General features: G+C 35.5%; 1 protein-coding gene across 22 annotated transcripts in view; it reads left to right on the top strand.

Moving 5' to 3' along the window:
* The window catches only part of ADAM22 (ADAM metallopeptidase domain 22), a 237,456-nt gene that overhangs the window by 163,604 nt on the left and 52,383 nt on the right, over window positions 1–21,469 (top strand). For all 22 annotated transcript variants that reach the window (XR_009260505.1, XM_058725175.1, XM_058725184.1 and 19 more), the window contains exons 9-17: window positions 3,449–3,523; window positions 5,136–5,207; window positions 6,021–6,187; window positions 7,649–7,733; window positions 8,752–8,842; window positions 10,265–10,316; window positions 15,491–15,590; window positions 18,021–18,092; window positions 18,320–18,412. Coding sequence is in view for 21 of the 22 variants with exons in the window: in XM_058725175.1 (XP_058581158.1) it covers window positions 3,449–3,523; window positions 5,136–5,207; window positions 6,021–6,187; window positions 7,649–7,733; window positions 8,752–8,842; window positions 10,265–10,316; window positions 15,491–15,590; window positions 18,021–18,092; window positions 18,320–18,412 (807 nt within the window). In the remaining variant the exon portion in view is untranslated. The remainder of the gene's footprint in view (window positions 1–3,448; window positions 3,524–5,135; window positions 5,208–6,020; window positions 6,188–7,648; window positions 7,734–8,751; window positions 8,843–10,264; window positions 10,317–15,490; window positions 15,591–18,020; window positions 18,093–18,319; window positions 18,413–21,469) is intronic.

The raw sequence follows: 21,469 nt of genomic DNA, 5'->3' as shown, positions 1-21,469 counted from the left end.
CAGGAAAAAAAATGATGTCTTCGAATGTGAAAATGACCAGAATCATAGAACTGGCAAATGCTTTAGGCATAATAAGAACTCTGCTCATCACAATACCGTACGATTTCATTCACTTTGTGGAATCTAAAAAATAAATGAATAAACAAACAAAAAGCAGAATCAAACCAGTAAATATAGAGAACAAACAGGTGATTGCTAGAGGGAAGTGGGTGGAGTCATGGGAAAAATGGGAGAAGGAGAGTGAGAGACACAGGCTTCCAGTTATGGAATGAGCAAGTCACAGAGATAAAGGGCAGCACAGAGAATATAGTCACTGATATTGCAATAGCCTGTATGGTCGCAGATGGCAGCTACACTTGTGATGAGCACAGCATAACTTAGAAGTTGAATCACTGTGTTGTATACTGAAACTAATGTAACATTATATGTCTAGTATACTCAAAAAAGAAAAGGAGAGGAAAAGAAAGAACAGAACTCCGGTTATTAGAATTAAAATATCATACATTATGTATGGGTGTTTGGCATAAAAAACATAGGATGATGGAAATAGATCTCTAGTAAGATCACACAGTTGAAGAAACCAATCATCTTCTGTTTAAATATGTTTATAAGTATGACATAAAATGAGTTTACAGACACATATCTAATGTGAATAAAATTGCTTATTTTTATTGAGGCACAGGTTACTTGTGCCTGGTCCTATTCTAAGAATTTAAATTATATTAATACATTTGATTCTCCTAACAATCTTATAAGGAATGTATTATTATTATCCCCATTTTACTGATAAGGACATTGAAGCATGAGAAGCTTAAGAAACTTGCCCAGGGTTATAGTGAGTTATCCAGTGGTGGAGTTCAGATTCTGACCTAGGAAGTCTGGTATTTTTATAACCATATATACTTTATATACTGCCTCTCAGAAGCCCTTGTGTTCTATGAATTGCTACATGAGCTTTATATATTTTGTGAATATACATACATATTGAGGCCCAGTTAAATAAAGATGCCAACAGGATTTAATTTGAAATAATATTTATTTTCATGACTTATGAGATCAGAGAACAGGATAGTTTTCTTTTGACGCATTCCTTGAAGTTCTTCATAAACATCTGTGACATCCAGTCATTTGAAGGCAGACAGACACTAGATTTCTTTTTCTGAGACAGCTGTGGACCCACAGAGGTGAGGTGCTAGAATGCTGTGTGGCCAATATGGCAAGTCTCTGACATTGAGAAAATGTTGAGTCTTGTTAGAAACTCTGCTGTGATAACTGGTAAGACTCAGGTCTCTTCCACAATTACAAAGCAGATACTGTCATCCTAAAACATCCACTTTTAAAAAGCCTCAGGTCATTGGATGCAGTTTATACTACTACTTGGTTTCCAAACTGAGAATTCTATCAACTTGGTGTAATAAGGGTTTTTAATTTTAAAATAAGTTTTAAAATTTGGGAATGCAATTAACACTGGAACAAAATCCACATGGCAGCAATTTTTTTAGTTTATTTTAAATGCAGCTCTGAAAGCAAATATTCATGCATTGGTTAGGTTTGCTTATATACTCTCATCACAAAAATAGCCATTGGACAAGTGAATAAAAAGATTTACTGAAAAAATGGATACCAAAGATAGCATAATGGAAAGAATTGGGGCACCTGGGTGGCTCAGTCGGTTGATCATCCAACTTTGGCTCAGGTCATGATCTCGCAGTCTATTAGTTCAAGCCCTGTGTCGGGCTGTGTGCTGACAGCTCAGAGTCTGGAGCCTGCTTCAGATTCTGTGTGTCCCTCTCTCTTGCCCCCTCCCCTCTTGTGCTTTGTCTCTCTCTCTCTCTCTCAAAAATAAACATTAAAAAAAATTAAGACTTAATTTTATAGATCTTGTTAAAGACTGTGTTATAGACTGACTGCAGGGAACAAAGGCATATGGCTGCCTTCGTGTCTCCTACTGGTGGCATCCACTAATCATGATTTTGAAGGTGGAGAAAATTCATTGTTAAACAGACATATAATCGAGCTGTACTAGATAATCCAAGACTTCCTGGAAGCTCTCAAAACTATCCTAACAAAAGCTCTTATATCATTTGGGAGATCCCTTAAAATGTACCAGAAGAAGGAGGGACATTCTCAGTCCCAGATTTGGAGATTGTAGAATAAAAGTGTCCATCAGACACTCCCTGTATCCTCTCAGAGATCCGCAGGAGCTTAAATTAAATGGAAAGCATGCCCTCCATATGTTATCTCCAAGATATACTGGTAAGTGAAAATACCCTCATGCAAAAGCTAGTGAAATAAGTGGAAGTACCAAGTAAAATAAATGTTAATTTGATTTTATATGCATAAATATTTCTGGAAGAAACAAGTAACTGTGCTATACCAATTGTGGGGGAAGGGTTAACAACTAGGTAGATAGGGAACAGAAGTGAGAGGAAGATTTTGACCCTGAACATTTTGATAATTCTTTAAACCATATAAATGTATTACCTATTCAAAAACTAGGTTAAAATTGATGAAAATGAAAAAAAGAATTCTGAAGGAATGAAAGTGGAAGTTTTATTTCTCTCATACATTTTTGTTTTTTAAAATTAAAAACATTTTTTCAGCCTTATTGAAGCTTAATTCACAAATAAAATTATGAGATACTTGAAGTGTACAATGGGATGATTTGATATATATATATATATATATATATGTATAATGTGTATACACACACACACACTGATTGTGTGTGTACAATGGGATGTACAATGGGATGTACAACTGTACAATGGGATGATTTGATATATATATAATATGTGTATGTGTGTGTATATATTTCAATTAAACAATACAGTCTTATCAGTGTAAGTGTCCATCAACAAATGAATGGATCAAGAAAATGTGGGGGGTGCTTGGGTGGCCCAGTTTGTTGAGCGTTGGACTTTGGCTCAGGTCATGATCTCGCAGTTTGTGAGTTTGAGCCCCGTGTGGGACTCTGTGCTAACAGCTCAGAGCCTGTAGCCTGCTTCAGATTCTGTGTCTCTCCATCTCTTGGCCCCTCCCCTGCTCATGCTCTGTGTCTCTCTGTCTCTCAATAACAAATAAACGTTAAAAAAAATTAAAAAAAGAAAATGTGGTAAATATATACAGTGGAGTATCATTCAGCCTTAAAAAAAAAGAAAATCATGTCATTTGTGACAACATGGATGAACGTGGAGGACATTATGCTAAATGAAATAATTCAAAGAAAGATATTGTATGGTACCACTTCTATGTGGAATCAAAAAAAAAAAGGTCAAACTCACAAAAAAGAGTAGAAAAGTGGTTGTCAGGGGCTAGGAGTGGGGGAAATAAGGAGAGTTTGGAAAAAAAGGTACAGTAAAATGTGTGACATATGTGTAACATATTTTTTAGTTACAGCTAAGTTCAGAGGGCTTATTTAGGTGCTATTTCCTTTACTATATTGCAGCTTCGTCGACATCCTCGTAATGTAGAGGAGGAGACCAAATATATTGAACTGATGATTGTCAACGATCATCTCATGGTAGGATTTGCTGAAATGTTTGTTGTTTGAACTTGTCTGTCCCTGTGGGTAAAGCTGGTTGGTGCAAAAATATGTTTAGAAGAAACAAGAAACCCAGAAAATTGTTACTTGGAGAAGACATTTAAGTGGCTGAAGTATTTGTTAGCCAGTAACAACCTGTAAATTAGAAACTTTCTTAGGTGGATGTAACTAGCAGTATTTTGTGAGGTTCCAAAAATATTTATTTGACTTACAATTAGTCAGCTCTTTGGATTTGCTTAATTAATATTTTTATATTGAAAAAAAATTAGTGAGGCACCAGTAATGTGACACTTTAGTTTGAAATGTACAGCTTTATCCTAAGAAAAGAAAAGCAGCTTTTCAATTTCTGGCTTGCTTTGTAACAAACCATGTGGAAATGCTTACATAGGCAAGCAGTGAAGATTTTAGGATAGGAACCTGGCAAAACCTCCTTCTTGCTGAGTCATTTATTTTGACCCAGAGTGTGTGTATATTCAACTCATGGACTTGTTGGAGTCACTAGCTTACATTTATAGCACAGCAGTGAATTATAATGCTAATTGTTCTATGTAACCACTGTTTTAAACTAAACATGTTCAGTGATGAACATAGCTGATTTTCACTTAATTTCAAGTACAAGTGCATTTTAATATACTTTGATTTATTTGAAGGAAAGTGTCTCATTTGTATATGATTAAGTAAACAAACATATTGATCATGTATTGTTGCTAATAATAATAATAATAATAATAATAATGATAATAATATCCAGATTGGGTGCTTCTTTGTTCAGGCTAGAACTAAGTTTTATCTTTCTACCTCTTTGAAATCAGTGAATGTTACTATTTCCTGAGGTTTTTACAAGATCAGAATAAGTTATAAAAACATATATTTGGATGTTTTAGGACAGCACAGATTCAGATGTCTATAGGCAGGTAACACAAGTGAAATAAGCCAGGAGTAAAACAATGGGGGAGGAGATTGAGGCCTACGGCAAAAGCAAAGTTACATGGCCTGTCTAATGGAAGTAACTGCCTCTTAGTCTTGCTAGTTACCACCATGGGGAGAATGCTAATTTTAAGGGAAGCCAGAAATCAGGTTTACATAGTTCTTGGTTTCTAAAACACTACTGAGGCCAAACAAAAGGTTTATGGCATCCACATCTAGCCTTTAAGTTACCTCTTTGTAACCCGTTAGGACTTTTCTTCTTCCTACTGATTAAGTCTTGTAGAACTTGTAAGTTTTTATACGTACAGCAGTATTCACGTACATTTTTCTGGCTGTCCACCCTACTTATATTTGCATGTCTTGCAGTTCATAGACAACTTTCATGTTTTATCATTTTGAGTAACAATTCTGTGATAAAAATAAACTTGTGAAATGGATGGAATAGGTATTTTTTTATTTTATCTCACAGTTGAATCAACTGAGGCCTCAAACTTTAAGGGCCTTTCCTAGACTATACAACATATAAAGAACTAATTCTCAATTCTTACATTTTTTTTTTTTACAAAAAGCTGTAGAGATATTTCAGTTACTTTATGTTTTTGTCTGCTGAGGTGATTACTTGCTGATGACCTTGGAAACCCTTCACTGGTTTGTTTGTTTTCAGTTTAAAAAACATCGGCTTTCAGTGGTACATACCAATACATATGCAAAATCGGTGGTGAACATGGCGGATTTGGTAAGTATCAACTCTACTTAGTATTGCCATAGAGGAATTTCTTCTCCTGATTGCTAATAGAATGGATAATATGGTTCATATATTTTCGGTGCTCTGAATTGCCCTTCAGGCAAGGTGTCCTCCATGTCCCTAGTAACCTTGCAGTGGACTTCCTTGATTTTGATCCCTGGCTGGGAAGAGGATAAAAGGCGGTGGTCAGAGTTACCCATGGATTTACGCTTGAAATTCTTCTTATATTTTTCACATTGAAAAATAAAAAGTTGAGTCCTAGCCCTTAACAAAGATACAGAGAAACAGTACAGCAGTTATGCTATTTTCAAGAGAGTGCCTAGGTCTCTGGGAATAATGCACTAAGTAATCCTACTGTGTTCACTTTCTGAATCTTTTCTTGACAAGGCAGTGTGAGTTTAATTGGGGCCAGTTAGGTTGCATAGAACTTATATCCTTGGGGTGTTTTTGTTGTTCCTTTCTTTGCTTGGAAAACCCAAGAATGCATAAATTCTTTTTCCAGGGTGCCAGAAAATAGACTCAGGGTGTCTTGAATAAGGGTGCAAATATTTGTCAAAAAGTGATCTTTTGTTTCTAACTAGTGTTCTGTTCTTTGGAAATTAGTTGGTAAACAATTTGATTCTCTGTTACTCAAGGAAAATGCATAGGAATTAGAAAAAATAATTATCTCCCTCAAAGACAGTAGAGTTGTTTACATTTAACTAAAATGCAAGGGTTTTAATAAAAGATTTATAGTCCTGTTCATAAATCATTTGATTTTACTGCATGTATATAGCTGGTGTGTTCACTTTGTTAATATACTAGATCTATAAGGACCAACTGAAGACAAGGATAGTATTGGTTGCCATGGAAACCTGGGCAGCTGACAACAAGTTTGCCATATCTGAAAATCCATTGATCACCCTACGTGAGTTTATGAAATACAGGAGGGATTTTATCAAAGAGAAAAGTGATGCAGTTCACCTTTTTTCGTACGTAACTTATGATTTATTACTTTTTTTGGTTCCATGTTGAATGTTCTATTACTTGTGACTGAGATATATCCTTTCTGCTGTATAGTGCAGTTAGAATTTGACATGGCAGATACATTTGGAAGAAGTTTTAAAGTATAGATTGTTTGAAATTGTCATGAAAGTGTAAGAAGTTTAATTTTGAATTATTTTATTACTGAATATATATTTGTATTTAATTTTTAAGATATTTTAATCAGCATTTATTGAGTAAAAGTACTGGTAATATTATAAAGAATATTCTTAACAGATTAATTATATTCTTTTAAGTTTCTTTCTTTTAAATGTTAATGTTACCTTTGTTTTGGTTCCAAGGGGAGACATTAGTATTTCTGGAGTTTATTTTTAATTTCTTCTCACTGTTTCAGTTTTTGGGGGGTAAAATGCATATGTGATATAATAGCAAATTATATATTATAGCATATAAAAAACCTGTTATCAAAAGAACTATTGAAGGAAGTTTAAATGGAAGTCAAAGAGTGTATTTTGAGATAACTTTTAAGTTTTATACAATTTCAAATTTACAGAAAAGTTATAAGGATACTACAAGGAAATACCTTATGTTCTTTACCCAGATTCATCAATTATTTACGTTTGGCCCCATTTGTGTATGATTTTCTTCCTTCTGTCCTTCTATGCCTTTTTCCCTCCCTTCCTTCTTTTTTTCGCTTTCATTTATTTTTCTATCTATCAATTTTTTTTTCCTGGAACCATTTGAGAGGAAGTTGGAGATACTCACATACTGGGCCTTCACTACTAAATACATATATATTCCCTAAAAATAAAGACATTCTCTTATATCACCAGAGTAAATTACTAAAACTAGAAAATTTAATGGGGGCACAAGACTTTTAAGTAACCCATAGTCTATATTCAGATTTCTTCAGTTATCTGAATAATGTCTTTGATAGCTAATTCCCTCCCCCCATTCAGACCCAACCTGGGGTCATGCATTGCATCTAATTGTCCTGTCTTTTTAGTCTCCTTTAATTTGGGAGATCTCCTCAGACTTTCTTTGTGTATTTTGGGCTTAACATTTTTGAAGAGTGTAGGTCAGTTATTTTATAGAATGTTCCTCCTTGTGGGATTATCTGATGTTTTGTCATTAAGAGATTCAAGTTATGTATTTTGGTCAGAAATAAACACAGAAGTGATTTTTGTATCCTCAGAATACCTCATATTAGTAAGTTTTTAAAATAAGTATGGTCCTGTTTAAGATATTATTGCTCATGTGGGGAAACATCCCTCAGACTTTTTTCTTTGGCTATGTGTGTAAACCATATTCACATTCCTCACTTACTCAGGTATGTGTAGTATAGAAATGCATTTCGTTGAGAAAATAAGTGTGGTAAATTAATAATGAGAGGTGCAATGATATTTGAACTGCGAAGAGTAAGCATTTTCCATTTCCTTTTCTAAAAGGGGAAGTCAATTTGAGAGTAGCCGGAGCGGGGCAGCTTATATTGGTGGGATTTGCTCGTTGCTGAAAGGAGGAGGCGTGAATGAAGTAGGTGTGAACATCTGTACAATACAAAGTGGTATGATGGCTGAAAATGTTTTCCTAATATTTAAGAGATCATTTGTCATATTCCACATTCTCTAGATGTTAGGTTGTTTTATTAACAACCAAAATGATCAGAGGACAAAGAATAGGAAAATAATGGAAGATCATATTTGATAATTCTGTTCATGTTCTCCTTAGAATAATCTGCAAATTTAGCTATTTACAGATTATATAGATAAAATGTTTTACTTTTACCTTTATTGAAAATAAAACCCTGTTTATTACGTTGGCTGATTTTCTGGAGAATTGAGTAATTCTCTGAAGCATTGGCTTCCTACCTAACAACCCAGTTGGAAATTTTCTTCCTTCTTCATTATTTGGTAAATTTTTAGAGAAAAAAATAGATTAGGTTTTCCAAAGAAAACTTTCTTTTGGATATACCCTTAGGGCACTAAATCTGATGGAAGTGATCTACAAGAAAAATACTAAATTGACATAATGAAAAAAAAAATCTTTTATTGGTCTTCTCAAGTTTCTTTTGCCCACAGATCATTACCACTTCCTTTTACCCATACCATTTGTTTTCTGAAGTCACACTCTGTTTAATCTGGGGAAATTTCAGGAGTGAACTGGATGGATACACAAAGATAAACAAGTTCCAAATAATTTACACCTTTATTTTTATTATTACCTAAAAGACTGATTTAGTATATACAAGTATTAAGTTTTTCAGAAATGTCACTGGTGAAATTTGGACTCACAATTAGACTTAAGTTTCAAAACCCAAAAGTTGGTGATTCTCTGGCTTCTAGGCCTCCCTATAAGACTTTATCAAATGTGGATTTATTTCTTACAGCTTTTTCCCAAATGCTCCATAGTTCAGCTTTAGCTACTAGTTTAACCTCTGCTAAATAAGATGCTTAGAACTTACATATTTCCAATTATATTATGACATCTTTCTCTGGCCCATCTTAAATAAAACATAATTTGTATTTACATGTATTTTGTTTTTGTTTTTCAGTTTGGGAAAACTGATTTAATGGCAGTTACACTTGCTCAGTCATTAGCCCATAATATTGGTATTATCTCAGACAAAAGAAAGTTAGCAAGTGGTAAGTTCACCCTTGTGGTTTAGTTGTATTTAAAATAGACTATTTATAAATATTTTAGAGAATGAGATTTTGAATTCAGTTGTTTGATAAAAAGAGTTTGGGTAACAGTCTAAGATAAACAGCCAGGGCATACAACATTTTTGTCAAAAGTAATACAAGGTAATATTTATATTGCAGATGAAAATTTTTCCATGTGCAATAAACATTTAAAGCTGTGTGATGATAAATTTATTGTTGAATTTCACCTAAAAATTGAGCTCAGTTTGCTAATTTCAAATGGTCTAGTAGAGAATCTTAGGCATATTAGGTTTAAGGCATACTTCTATTATGGTTTATTTAAAACGTCTCTTAGTATGGCCACAGACATAGAACTTGTCTGCCAGGATCAGACCTCGTAAAGGGCTTAGTAAAATACAGATCTAGTAAAATACACTAGGATTACTATCAGGGAAGAATATGTTTTTTCAAGTAGGTAAAATTAATTTATCAGGAATGGTCAAATATTATGTATTTGGAGTGAATTGATTAGAACCTTATTTATTGTATTAATAATAAATATAAATGAGACTGTTTCTGTTAATAATAACTATTACCACTTATGAGGTACCCTTTATAAGACATAACCGAATGCCACTATTATCTACATCTAGATACTGGTTTAATCCTCAAGATAATCCTGCACCATACCAATTATCAGCCCCATTTTACAGAATAATGTGACTGGATGTCAAAAGGGTAATGTCTTCAAGATGACACATAAATTAAGTGGCAAGCCCAGGTTTTGAACCCAGGTGTTTTAAGCCTTTCTGCTTAACTAGTATGCTATACTACCTTCTGCCAGCAGCTTTGGTGCAGAGGTTTTAAAACTGGACAAGAAAGTGTAGGAATTCCCATAAGGAACTGTGAAACCAGAATCCCATAGTGATGCTGTTTCATTGGTATGGGATTGTTAAACCATTTTCTTAAAATTTTTTTAAAAAAGACTTACTTTTTGAGATAGAGCAGGCAGGGGAGGGGCAGAGAGAGAGGGAGACACAGAATCTGAAGCAGGCTCCAGGCTCTGAGCTGTCGGCACAGAGCCAAAGTGGGACTTGAACTCACGAGCTGTAAGATCATGACCTGAGTCAAAGTTAGACCCTCAACCAACTGAGCCACCCAGGGGCCCCTGGAATTGTTAAGCCATTTTGAAGCAAATATCAAGATTTTATTGTTATAAAAATTATATAATCTTGATATGATCAGAGTAGATTTTTGTTGTTATACTTGCATAGAAAACTTCAAATATAAGGAAAATTAGAAAACAGGTATTACTTTTTAAAAGGTATTTAAGGAATAAAGTGAAAATATACTTTTTAAAAACAGGCTACTCTAAAGCACCTTTTTTTACTTTATAACAAAGCATGTGTATTCATTTTCTCTTAGGTGAGTGTAAATGTGAGGACACGTGGTCTGGATGCATAATGGGAGACACTGGGTGAGCCACCTCTCTTGGAAAATAACTCGCTTTCCCTTTCCTGCTGTGCTGTTGTCTTCTTAGGAATATGATACTAAATAACTTAGTGCGCGCAACCTCACCAAAGACTTTAAAAAGAAAATCGGAAGTAGATTTTCTCAATGGCTCTGTATTATAAAGTATTTTCACAAAATAGTTTCTTATTTATGAAAACAATTGACGTCAGTTAAGATAGTAGTCCAAAGACTTTTGTAGGCTTCAATCTAGGCTAGAAATGTAAGAATTGAGGAACAGGTGTGTTCTTCGTGGCTTACCTACTAATTTTCTTTTGTCTCTTCAATTCTAATTAAATGGGTTGTAAACAGTAATGTGCTAGTAAGCTGATATTCAAAGTCAAAAACAAGAAAAGAGCCTGGATTTGTAGCTTTCTCACATTTTTGTGGTGTAAATACTCCTACAATTGCTGATTTCAGGCTACCAATAGTATGTCACCGAGCAAGGAGTAGGGAAGAGAGGTGTACACTTTGCTGTCCTGAGAAAGGTTTTCATTTCTAAACCCTTCACACACTATCAGATGCCAGTCTTCTATTTATTTTTCCTAAATAAGTTGTACAACCATTCTTTTCATGTCAAGCTCATCACTACTCCTTTAAACTCTTATCATCTTGAGCTCTTAGCTCTTATTATTTTAATAGCATTCCAGATACTCAGGCAACTTTCAGCCTTCCTTTCTCCCCTTCTGAACTCCATTTCCATCATTACTGAAAAGGTATAAAGCATAGAAGAGTAAACACTTGTATACCATCACCCAGCCTAAACAAACAAACAAAACACCACCTACATAGTTAAATATTCCTTGTGTTCTCTCTTATTGGTCCCCAGCCCCAACCAAAGTAACTTCTGTCTTGAATTTGATTCGTATCATTCACAAGCACCTTTCACAGTTTATATGTGTGTGTGTTGAAGTAATACATAGCATTGCTTTGCAACTTTTAGTTTATATGAAAGGGGTCATATTATATGTAGTCTTCTGTGACTTGCTTTTTTTTGATCTTTATGTTTGTAAGATTTATCTATGCTGATAATATATAGCCCTAGTTCACTGAAAATATACAGCACAAATTTCTCTACTTTCCTCTTCATGTGTGTGAATCATTTCCCTGCTTAGAACTTTTGTGAGTCTCTATTGTCTGAAGAATAAGATTTGGATTTCTTCCTCCAGTACTTAGATATGCATAATCTTTCTTCATCATCACTTATAACCTCATTTTCCACTGCTGTTCATGGTTGTCAGTTTGTTTATTGCCATAATTATACAGGGGTTTCCAGCTTTTTTTTTTTTAATTTTCTAACGATAATCCTCCATTGATTTTAAGCTTCTTAAAAATTTGCTCACCATTAATGTAATTTCCAGCTTCTTTTGATTCCTTTAGTATATTGTCTTCATCTGGAATTCTCATTTTTCTCTAACCACACTTCTAGTCATTTTAGATTTATTGTAATTTTAACTCCTGTGTTGTAATTTAATTCCATATATCCTTATACTCACCAATTAGTTGTGACTTTTTGAAGATTACGTAGATATTTTTGTTTGACCTCACACCATCATCTCTTGACACACTTGATTTTCAATAACTATTCATTGGTATTTGAATTTTGAACTCTCAAGAAATGTATGACAAGGAAAATAGATGATTGAGGGAATGTGTATGCAAACAGGTATTAAAATATTTTCAAAATACCTTTGGATTTTCTGTTTAGTAATAAAAGGAAATGATAAAAATCCTTATCCATAGCTGTAATTTTCCAACAATTACTAAATTGAAAGCTAGAGGTTCTTATCTTTTAAAAGCTATTTAGTATGTTATATTTGATTATTCTGCTTAATTACTAGAAACAAAATTTTATAGACAATCTACTTAGACTAAGCATAATGTGTAGCAAGATCAAACGGCGACATTCATAAATATATATATAGCTCTTTGCATTGAACTCCTCTTACATCAAATAGATGTGTGCAAGAGAAAAGCTTCTAACGTAAGACATTGTCTAGCACAATGCTATATAAAATTAGAGCTGTGTCAAACATCACCTAACAGTACTAATTATGGACATGTATTTCTGATGGGTACTTTCCCTCTCATTTCTCTTTCTGAAGTTTCTGTGTACTCCTAAATGTTGGAAAGCATGTTGAAATGACCACCACTCCTATTTAAAGATATAAAAATTAAATTTTAAGAAAGTATTTACTATAATAGATACATTATCCTGCAAATAGATAGATATAGTTGCCCTTCAAAATAAATATAGTAGCCTACAAAAAAAGAAGTTTCCGAGAAGAGCCTAGGGAGATTTCGGCTTTCAGGTATTTGAAGAGCCATGGCATGGTAGAGGAGTTAGTTTTTTTTTTTTTTTAATTTTTTTTTTTTTCTTCTTTCGACGTTTTTTTTTATTTATTTTTGGGACAGAGAGAGACAGAGCATGAACGGGGGAGGGGCAGAGAGAGAGGGAGACACAGAATCGGAAACAGGCTCCAGGCTCCGAGCCGTCAGCCCAGAGCCTGACGCGGGGCTCGAACTCACGGACCGCGAGATCGTGACCTGGCTGAAGTCGGACGCTTAACCGACAGCGCCACCCAGGCGCCCCGAGGAGTTAGTTTTATTTGACACAGGTAACCACACAAAACTGTGTGTGACAGTTATAGGAAGTCAGACTTGGCACGGTGAAGGTAAGAGAAATCCACAAATTCCAACTCTTCATATGTAGAAAGAACTTTCCTATAAGGTGGTGAGTTTCCTGTCACTGCTAAGAGCAGACTAAACCCCCAGGTGAGCAGTGGGCAGGAGGCTGGGCCAGGCTGAGGCCCCAGAGGGCTCTGTTGCAGGGTAGAGGCTGAACTAGAGTGGGACTCCAACACTAGGGGTCCAACACTAAGAATTAGTCACTTTTTTCTTTCCCAGTAGGGAGCTATCTCAAGTTTCGGCCAGTAGAGTGAAGAGGGAACTTAAAGAAATCCTGTTTAAATCCCATAACTCAGACAGAGATACGTAGGATGGATTAGAGGGGCAGATGATAAAAACTTTGGCTAGGGTGTAGGCAATGGAAGGAAAAAAGTAAGTAATATGTGTAACAAACTTCTTAAATAAAGCATAAAGTTCATGACCTATTAGGAAGATGAAGTGAAGGAAATAAAATAATTCAGATAACATAAACCCAGGATACCTTTATTTGGCATGAAACACTTGACAAATTAGTTTAGGGTAAATAATCATTGTAAATTCCATTAATTGATTCACAAAGCATTAACCTTTGTGGTAGAAAGAAGTAGGGATATAAGTGGACATCGTACTTGCAGGCTGGTGGGAGAGACTTTATAAAAACTATCCATTATTCTTTTAATTATGTTTCACTTTTATAAAAGTTCAATGTTAGGGGTGCCTGGGTGCCTCAGTTGGTTAAGTGTCCAACTTTGGCTCAGGTCATGATCTTGCGGTTCGTGAGTTTGAGCCCCGCGTCGGGGCTCTGTGCTAAAAGCTCAGAGCCTGGACCCTGCTTCAGATTCTGTGTTTCCCTCTCTCTCTGCCCCTCCCCGGCTTGCACCCTGTCTCTTCCTCTTAAAAATAAATAAACATGATGGGGCGCCTGGGTGGCTCAGTTGGTTGAGCGGCCAACTTCAGCTCAGGTCACGATCTCGCAGCCCATGAGTTCGAGCCCCGCGTCGGGCTCTGTGCTGACAGCTCAGAGCCTGGAGCCTGTTTCAGATTCTGTGTCTCCCTCTCTCTGACCCTCCCCTGTTCATGCTCTGTCTCTCCCTGTCTCAAAAATAAATAAAACGTTAAAAAAAATTTAAAAAAATTAAAAATAAATAAACATGAAAAAAAAAGTTCAATTAAAACAATTTTTGAAAAATAGAAAATTAAATATTAATTGCTACTTGTCTCATTATTTGGTAATAGCCATGGTTAATGTGAAAATACTGCTAATTAGTATTTTTTTCTCTTTCCATGTTTATTCTTGCTTTATAAAATTTGGATCTTGCATATGTCATTGTTTATTCATTTTTTACTTAACATATTATATAGTCAGAATTTTTCTGAGTAGTTTTTGACACCATGATTATTAATAACTACATGGTATTCTATTTTATTAATATATCACAGTCTAGTTAGCAGTTTCTTATTTCTATACATTTAGGTGATTTTCATAGTGCTGGCTATTACAACTTGTGTAATAAATAAATTGTGTAACTTCCAGTGGGAAGTTCCTCTGTTCCAACATCTTTGTACACATAGCTAGTTATTTCCTCAAGAAGAATTTCTTAAAGCAGAATTATCAGATTTAAGGATATTTCTCATTTTGAAGGTTCTTAATATATATTGCCATTGTTCTCTAGCTACATTTCCTTTTCTACTGATCTTTTATTACTTTTTTTTGGTATACCTTTCTTTATATATATATTTTTATATATATATATTTATATATATATATTAATATATATATAGACATAAACTTAAGAAAAGTTTCAAGAATAATAACAAACTTCTTAGAATCTTAAGGTGCTAACTTGGTGCCCCATCACCCCCAAGCACCTCAGTGTGCATTCCCTACAGACCAGCTCCTCCTACAGAACCACAGTACAACCAAAGAAATCATCTGATTCCTAGCCCTCATTCAAGATTAGCCCTCTATTTCAAAAATTCCCCTTTAACAGAAGATTCAGAATCAAGCATCGTGTTTAGTTTTATGTCTCTTAGTGTCCTTCATTCTGGAACAGTTCTTTGGTTTTTCTTTGACTTTCATGACTTTGACACATTCATAGATTATAAATCAGTTACTTTGTAAGATGTTGTGCAGTTTGGGATCCAGCCCGGTTTTAATATTTAAGAAAGACTCATTATGAAATAAAGTATTCCTATCTCTCTTTGATTGAAAATATAGGTATGTGTTGTTTCCTTTACATGTGTATGCTAACAATGAATAACCCATAGTCACGATTACTTACCCAATGAGTAATTTAGAAATGTATTGGTGGAATGAAAGTCTTATGGATTTAACACAAATTTTGTACGTAAGTGGAATTTATTCTTTCATCTTTAAGAATAATGTTGCAGTTCTAACAATGTTCAAATTTAAGACTAACATACAGATAAGGGACTAAAATTGTACCCAATTATTGCTTTTCTTCTGTCTTCTAGGTATTACCTTCCTAAAAAATTCACTCAGTGTAATATTGAAGAGTATCATGACTTTCTGAATAGTGGGGGTGGTGCCTGCCTTTTCAACAAACCTTCCAAGGTAATAAGTGTGATCAGAGTTATTAGTTAATAATCTTTAATAATAATCAGTTGTTATATATATTATATTATAATCTATTACAAGCACAAGTTTTTAGCCATTGGGTCTTACAGAAGAAGGCTTTCTAACTTGGTTTATGTACATATACTAGATACGTGAAATATCTGCATTTTATTTTATTTTTTTAAATGTTTATTTATTTATTTTGGAGAGAGAGGTGGAGGGGAATACAAGCCAGGGAGGGGCAGAGAGAGAGAGGGAGACAGAATCCAAAGAAGGCTTCAAGCTGTCAGCGCAGAGCCTAACACAGGGCTTGAACTCATGAACTGTGAGATTATGACCTGAGCCGAAGTTGGACGCTTAACCAACTGAGCCACCCAGGAGCCCTAAAATACCTGCTTTTATTTCATTTTATTAATGTTTATTCATCTTTGAGAGAGAGAGAGAGAGAGAGAGAGAGCGCGCACAAGTGGAGGAGGAGCAGAGAGAGGGACACAGAATCCGAAGCAGGCTTCAGGCACTGAGCTGTCAGCATAGAGCCCCATGTGGGGCTTGAACCCATGAATGCGAGATCATGATCTGAGCATAAGTCAGATGCTTAATTGACTGAGCCACCCAGACGCCCCTAAAATGTCTGCATTTTAAAGTCAGCCTTAATTTTGGGCATTTGGGGCTCTTCTGATAGGAATAGAAAGCAGGTAGAAAGACTGTGTTACTTCTGAAAAATAATTAGCTTACAAAGATGGTGTCATTTGCCTTCTTTCTCATGTTCTTGGATCCTTGTTTGTTGGATATGTAATCACAACTCATACTGATAGCAAGGAGGGCATTGCTTCCCGCATTACTTCCCACCACTGCCTTTCAGAATGAGCAGTATGATTAAAATTACCATTACTTCTCAGTATAAAAACCAAGGCTGCTTACAGCAGAAAAGGAGAAAGTCTTTGTGTACTTAGACTTTGTCAGAGGCTTTTCCAACATGCAGGGCATCTTCTGGTTACTGACTTGAAAGCAGTAATTTCCTCATGCATTTGGAAAACTGCATGCAGTAGAAAGCTTTGTCCTTGTTAATTATGTGAACCATTTCGTGCTTCTGTGTGCCATAGCAATGAGTGGCATTGCCTTTATAATCATTTTTCCTGGTTTCATTCTCTCTCTGTTCCAGTGAAATTTAGGAAGAGTATCATATTGCCTTGAAAAGCAACTTGATAATTGTGAGACTTGTTGCGAAACTTCAGAAGGGATATTTGATCTAAATCCCTGCTGCTATAAATGAAAAACAATTCAAGCCTCTTTACCAAAATAACTGATTATTCTGAACTCAGAGTAAAAGAATAAGTGTGTTTTTCACCTTACTAAGTTTTAGTTTGGCTTTTAAAGCTGTCTGATTTGTTATGATCCCTTTCAACTGAAAATAGAATCTAAAGATGTTTTGATTATTTTGTAGGAGAGAAGAGAATATTTGAAATCAGGTGGGGGTTTTGTTGTTGTTATTGCTGCTTTTTTTATTCTGTTTTTCCCCCCTCTAATTAGTTAAGAAAGTGTATGTGTGGGTGTATGTCTGTGATAGGTGTGTGTTCCAGCCCATTCTATAACACATAAACTTTGATGAACTTCTGAATAAGTAATATGTAAGTGGAACATAGCAGCTACTTACTAATTTTAACTATCACCATAAGGCAAGTTATGCTCAAAAGATAATGTAATCGATACAGAGTTAAAAGATAAAATGGCCTTAAAATATACTCTTGTACAGGCCAAAAGTTGCTTCCATCTCTGGGGCAAATTATTGTTACTGTTATCTGTAAAACTATGTTAATAGGAGGAGTTCTGTTTAATATTAAATAAATCAATGGATTTATTAATTTTTGTGATGTTTTCCTACTTGTCTATGAAATAACTCTCTATTTCACAAGGAGTTATAGTTAGTAGGCCTTCACAGATAATTGAACTTGATTCTCACAATAATTTGTGATGTAGATGGGCAGCTAATATTATTATTATTCTTGCTTGAAATATTAAAGCATCTATGTGCTCAGAGATGACAAGCCATTTGCCCAAGATAAGTAGCTGAGCCAAGATTTGAACAGACTTTCTGTCCCCAAATCTCTTGCTTCCTCTTTGAAATGAAATTTTCAAGGGTCAATAGCTAGATCATCTTTATTTTGGTGGAATTTACTAGACTTGATATGTATGTTACTTATGTAAATATAATTAAATCTGAAATGGAAACAGAAGTAGACACTTTTGTTCTAAAGCTCCCAGTTTTAAAATTCTAAAGTTAAGCTTTCAAGTTTGGGAAAATAAAAATATACTTTCAAATGACTGATAAGTATGCCGCATGCGTAGGTGTGGCACTTACGGTCCCTCATAAGGTCTTTGATCTTGATTTATCTAATTTGTAGTTGTCTTTTTGGTTTCATCCTGCAGCTGCTCGATCCTCCTGAATGTGGCAATGGCTTCATCGAAACTGGAGAGGAGTGTGACTGTGGGACCCCTGCAGTAAGTCTCTGGGTGTTTTGATGTTTTTTTTTTTTTTTAGGTTATTCAGAGTTATTCCACACACTGAGACATACAGAGCTGGTGTTATGTCTGGAAATTTCATAGGATATATGGAAGAAAGATTATTATTGGGGGGGGGTCTATATACTTTTCTTTAAAAAATATTCTGCTACTTTCAGGAAAATGACATGATTTCCTGATGTTTTGCAAATGTTTATATTCCTTAGGAATGTGTCCTTGAAGGAGCAGAGTGTTGTAAGAAATGCACCTTGACTCAAGACTCTCAATGCAGTGATGGTCTTTGTTGTAAGAAATGCAAGGTAAATAAATCTTGAGCAATGACTAATTGACAAAAAAAGAGGATATATTTGATTTAATCGTTAAGACTGGGTAAATATAATGTAATAACAATAGTAGTGTCTAAGATATATTGAGTGACTAAGTGCGAGTGTGCCTGGGGTCTTGTACCACGTAAGTCACAGAGCTGGGTCCTGAACCTTGTTAATCTCCTCGGTTTGTCTTCTTATTACTGCCTCCCTGAGAAATATGCACATTGTATGAAGCCAGGTGTTCCTAACCTTTGAATTGTGTTTTTCCTTTCTTTGTAAAGCCAAGTGGCTATTCAGTAGATTCTTTTTCCTTGCCACTCTGCTTGGTATATTTCTTGCATTAGCAGTTGAGAGATCGGAAACTGTAGTTTTAGACATGATAACACTTCACATGAGAGTTTAGAATGCATCTTTATTCACATTATCTGTTTTCATCCTCCCAATGGCATCCTATACCTCTCTCCAAATATTTAAGCCTTAACATCAGGACGAAAAGTTATTTGAGGCTTATCTTTTTCAAATAAATCTATTTCTTTTTTTCTCTTCTCATATAAAATCTGGTACAATATTCTACATTATCTCTGAGGTTTGGTATACATCTTCGTATGTATTTTTTTTTTTTTTAGCAGAGAGAGCCTGAGCAGGAGAGGAGCTGAGAGAGAGAGAGAGAGAGAGAGAGAGAGAGAGAGAATCTTAAGCAGGCTCCCTGCTCAGTGTGGAGCCCAATATGGGGTTCCATCCCATGACTCTAGGATCATAATCTGAGCCACAATCAAAAGTCAGACACTCAACTGACTGAGCCACCTACGTGCCCCTAGTACTTACCGAGTAACTGCTACAGGTTCTTAGTAAATATTTGTTGAATGAAGAATAAATATGTGCAACACTCTCTTATTGATTATATGCTGATTGACTAATGTTAGTCTAATGAGTTAAGGGAGAGTAGGATATGAACCTATCATACTAAGTATCTACTGTGTGCTGGGGATTGTGGTAAACACTTTTATGTTATATCATCATGAATCTGGATTTCTCAACCCTGGCACTATTGACATTTTTGGCTGGATAATTTTTTCTTTTGTTTTGAGGGTGTGTCTTGTGTACTGTAAGTTATTTAGCAACATCCCTGACTTCTGCCCATTAGATCCAAGCACCACCCCTCCCAGCCGTGACAACCAAAAATATTTCCAGACATTGCCAAATGTCCCCTTGGGGGTAAGATCATTGCTGCTTGAGACTGCTGTCGTAGATAATGCTCACAACCACACTTTTGGGAAAGGCATTATTATCCTTATTTTTCCAGTTGAGCAATCCTGGTCTCAAGGAAGTGATATAACCTGCATATGCTCATTCAGCTATTGAGGAATAAATGTGAAGTTACATACCAGATCTGCTGGCAGCATTTGTGTTGTTTCCACTTTATCACTATGTCTCTGGCAGCTTTTTAAGACAAGCAAGGCACTGGCAGAGATCTCTGAAAGCACTTTCTAAAAAAGGAATATAAAATCAAATATGAAACAGACATTTTTAAATTTGGGCTGCATCAACTATATAATCTGTCAGCTTCTCCAACTGCCATAACAATGGGTCCCCCATCATTCATTTTAATCTTCGATGTTTTAAGTCTGCCCATTTATAAAATGCCATTTTTATTTTTAAGTATAGAATTAGGCTCTTTGTGATATGAATATTTCAAGGAACAAATATAAAATAATAGAATCATAATATGTACAATAAAATGTCAGGATTAACTATCCCCCAAAGTAAGCTACAGTTATACCAGTCAAGTAAGAGCTTTTTGCCACTCTCTCTATCCTGCACCTCCGGCTCTTACTCCCACCCTACCCTCCTGGAGGAGCCAGAGGCAGGATAGTGAATGGAGGAGGGAGAACAGAAAAACAGGATGAGAAATCCTGTGTATCTCTGTTTTCCCTGTATGTATTTATGCTAAAGTATCTGTAAGTCAGAGTTGGCAAACATTTTAGGTAAAGGGTCAAGTAGTAAATAGTTAAGGCTTTGTGAGTCATAAGTTCTCTGTCTCAGTTACTCAACTCTACCTTTGAGAGCAGCCATCAAAAATACAGAAACAAGGGGCACCTAGGTGGCTCAGTCGATTAAGTGTCCAACTCTTGGGTTTGGCTTAGGTCATGATCTCACAGCTTCATGAGCTCGAGCCCATGTTGGGCTCTGTGCTGACAGCAGGGCACCTGATTAGGATTCTCTCCCTTCCTTTCTCTCTCTGCCCCTCCCCTGCTCACGCTGTCTCCTTCTCTCTCAAAATAAATAAATAAACTTTTAAAAAATTTTGTAAAAAAATACGGAACAAATCAGCATGGCTATGTTCCAATAAAACAGATGGACAGCCACTTTTTGTCCTCAAGCTATAATTTGCCAACCCCTGCTCTAAAACATTGCCCATTGACTTAGTATTTTTCTTTACTCAGTGGTAAGTTTCAAGAGGGCAGGGATTTGGGTCACTTTATCTACTGCATATCCCAGCACTTAGAGCAAACTGTCCTTCACTGGGCTTTCTTTCAGAAGTTTCTTGGCAGTTCTAGAACATTTACACTCTCATATAAACTCCATCTTAAATCTGCTTATATTTGTACCTGAGATGTTCTAAAATTGTGGCTTACTTACCTCAATCCCAAGAAATTGGAAGGATAAGAACCAGAGTATATGATTTTAAATTATTTGTTTATTTCCTTATTTTCATGGCCTATTTACTCCCACTAAAATGTGAGTTCCTTGCAAGCAGGATTCTTGTGCTTTTTTTTCCTCCACTGAATCCCCAGTGACTAGAAAGTGCCTGGCACATGTTAAGTGCCTAGTAAATACTTGGTAACTAAATGAATACAAATTTTGTTTCGCTCTTCTAAGAAATACTGTTGAAATCCTGACTGGAGTGGGCTGTTCGTATTCTAGGAACAATAGGAAACGCAAGTGCTTGGAGGGTTGTGAGCAAGGCAGAGAAAATGGAAGTTAGTGGGGGAGGGAGGGGCCCACATCGAGTGTGTGTTTGTGTGAGCAGACATAAAAGCATAGCAT

This window comes from Neofelis nebulosa, chromosome 4, assembly GCF_028018385.1.
Source record: "Neofelis nebulosa isolate mNeoNeb1 chromosome 4, mNeoNeb1.pri, whole genome shotgun sequence".
Classification (NCBI taxonomy): domain Eukaryota; kingdom Metazoa; phylum Chordata; class Mammalia; order Carnivora; family Felidae; genus Neofelis; species Neofelis nebulosa.
Note: the sequence above shows the minus strand (reverse complement) of the source record. Positions and strands in the feature narration are given on the sequence as shown.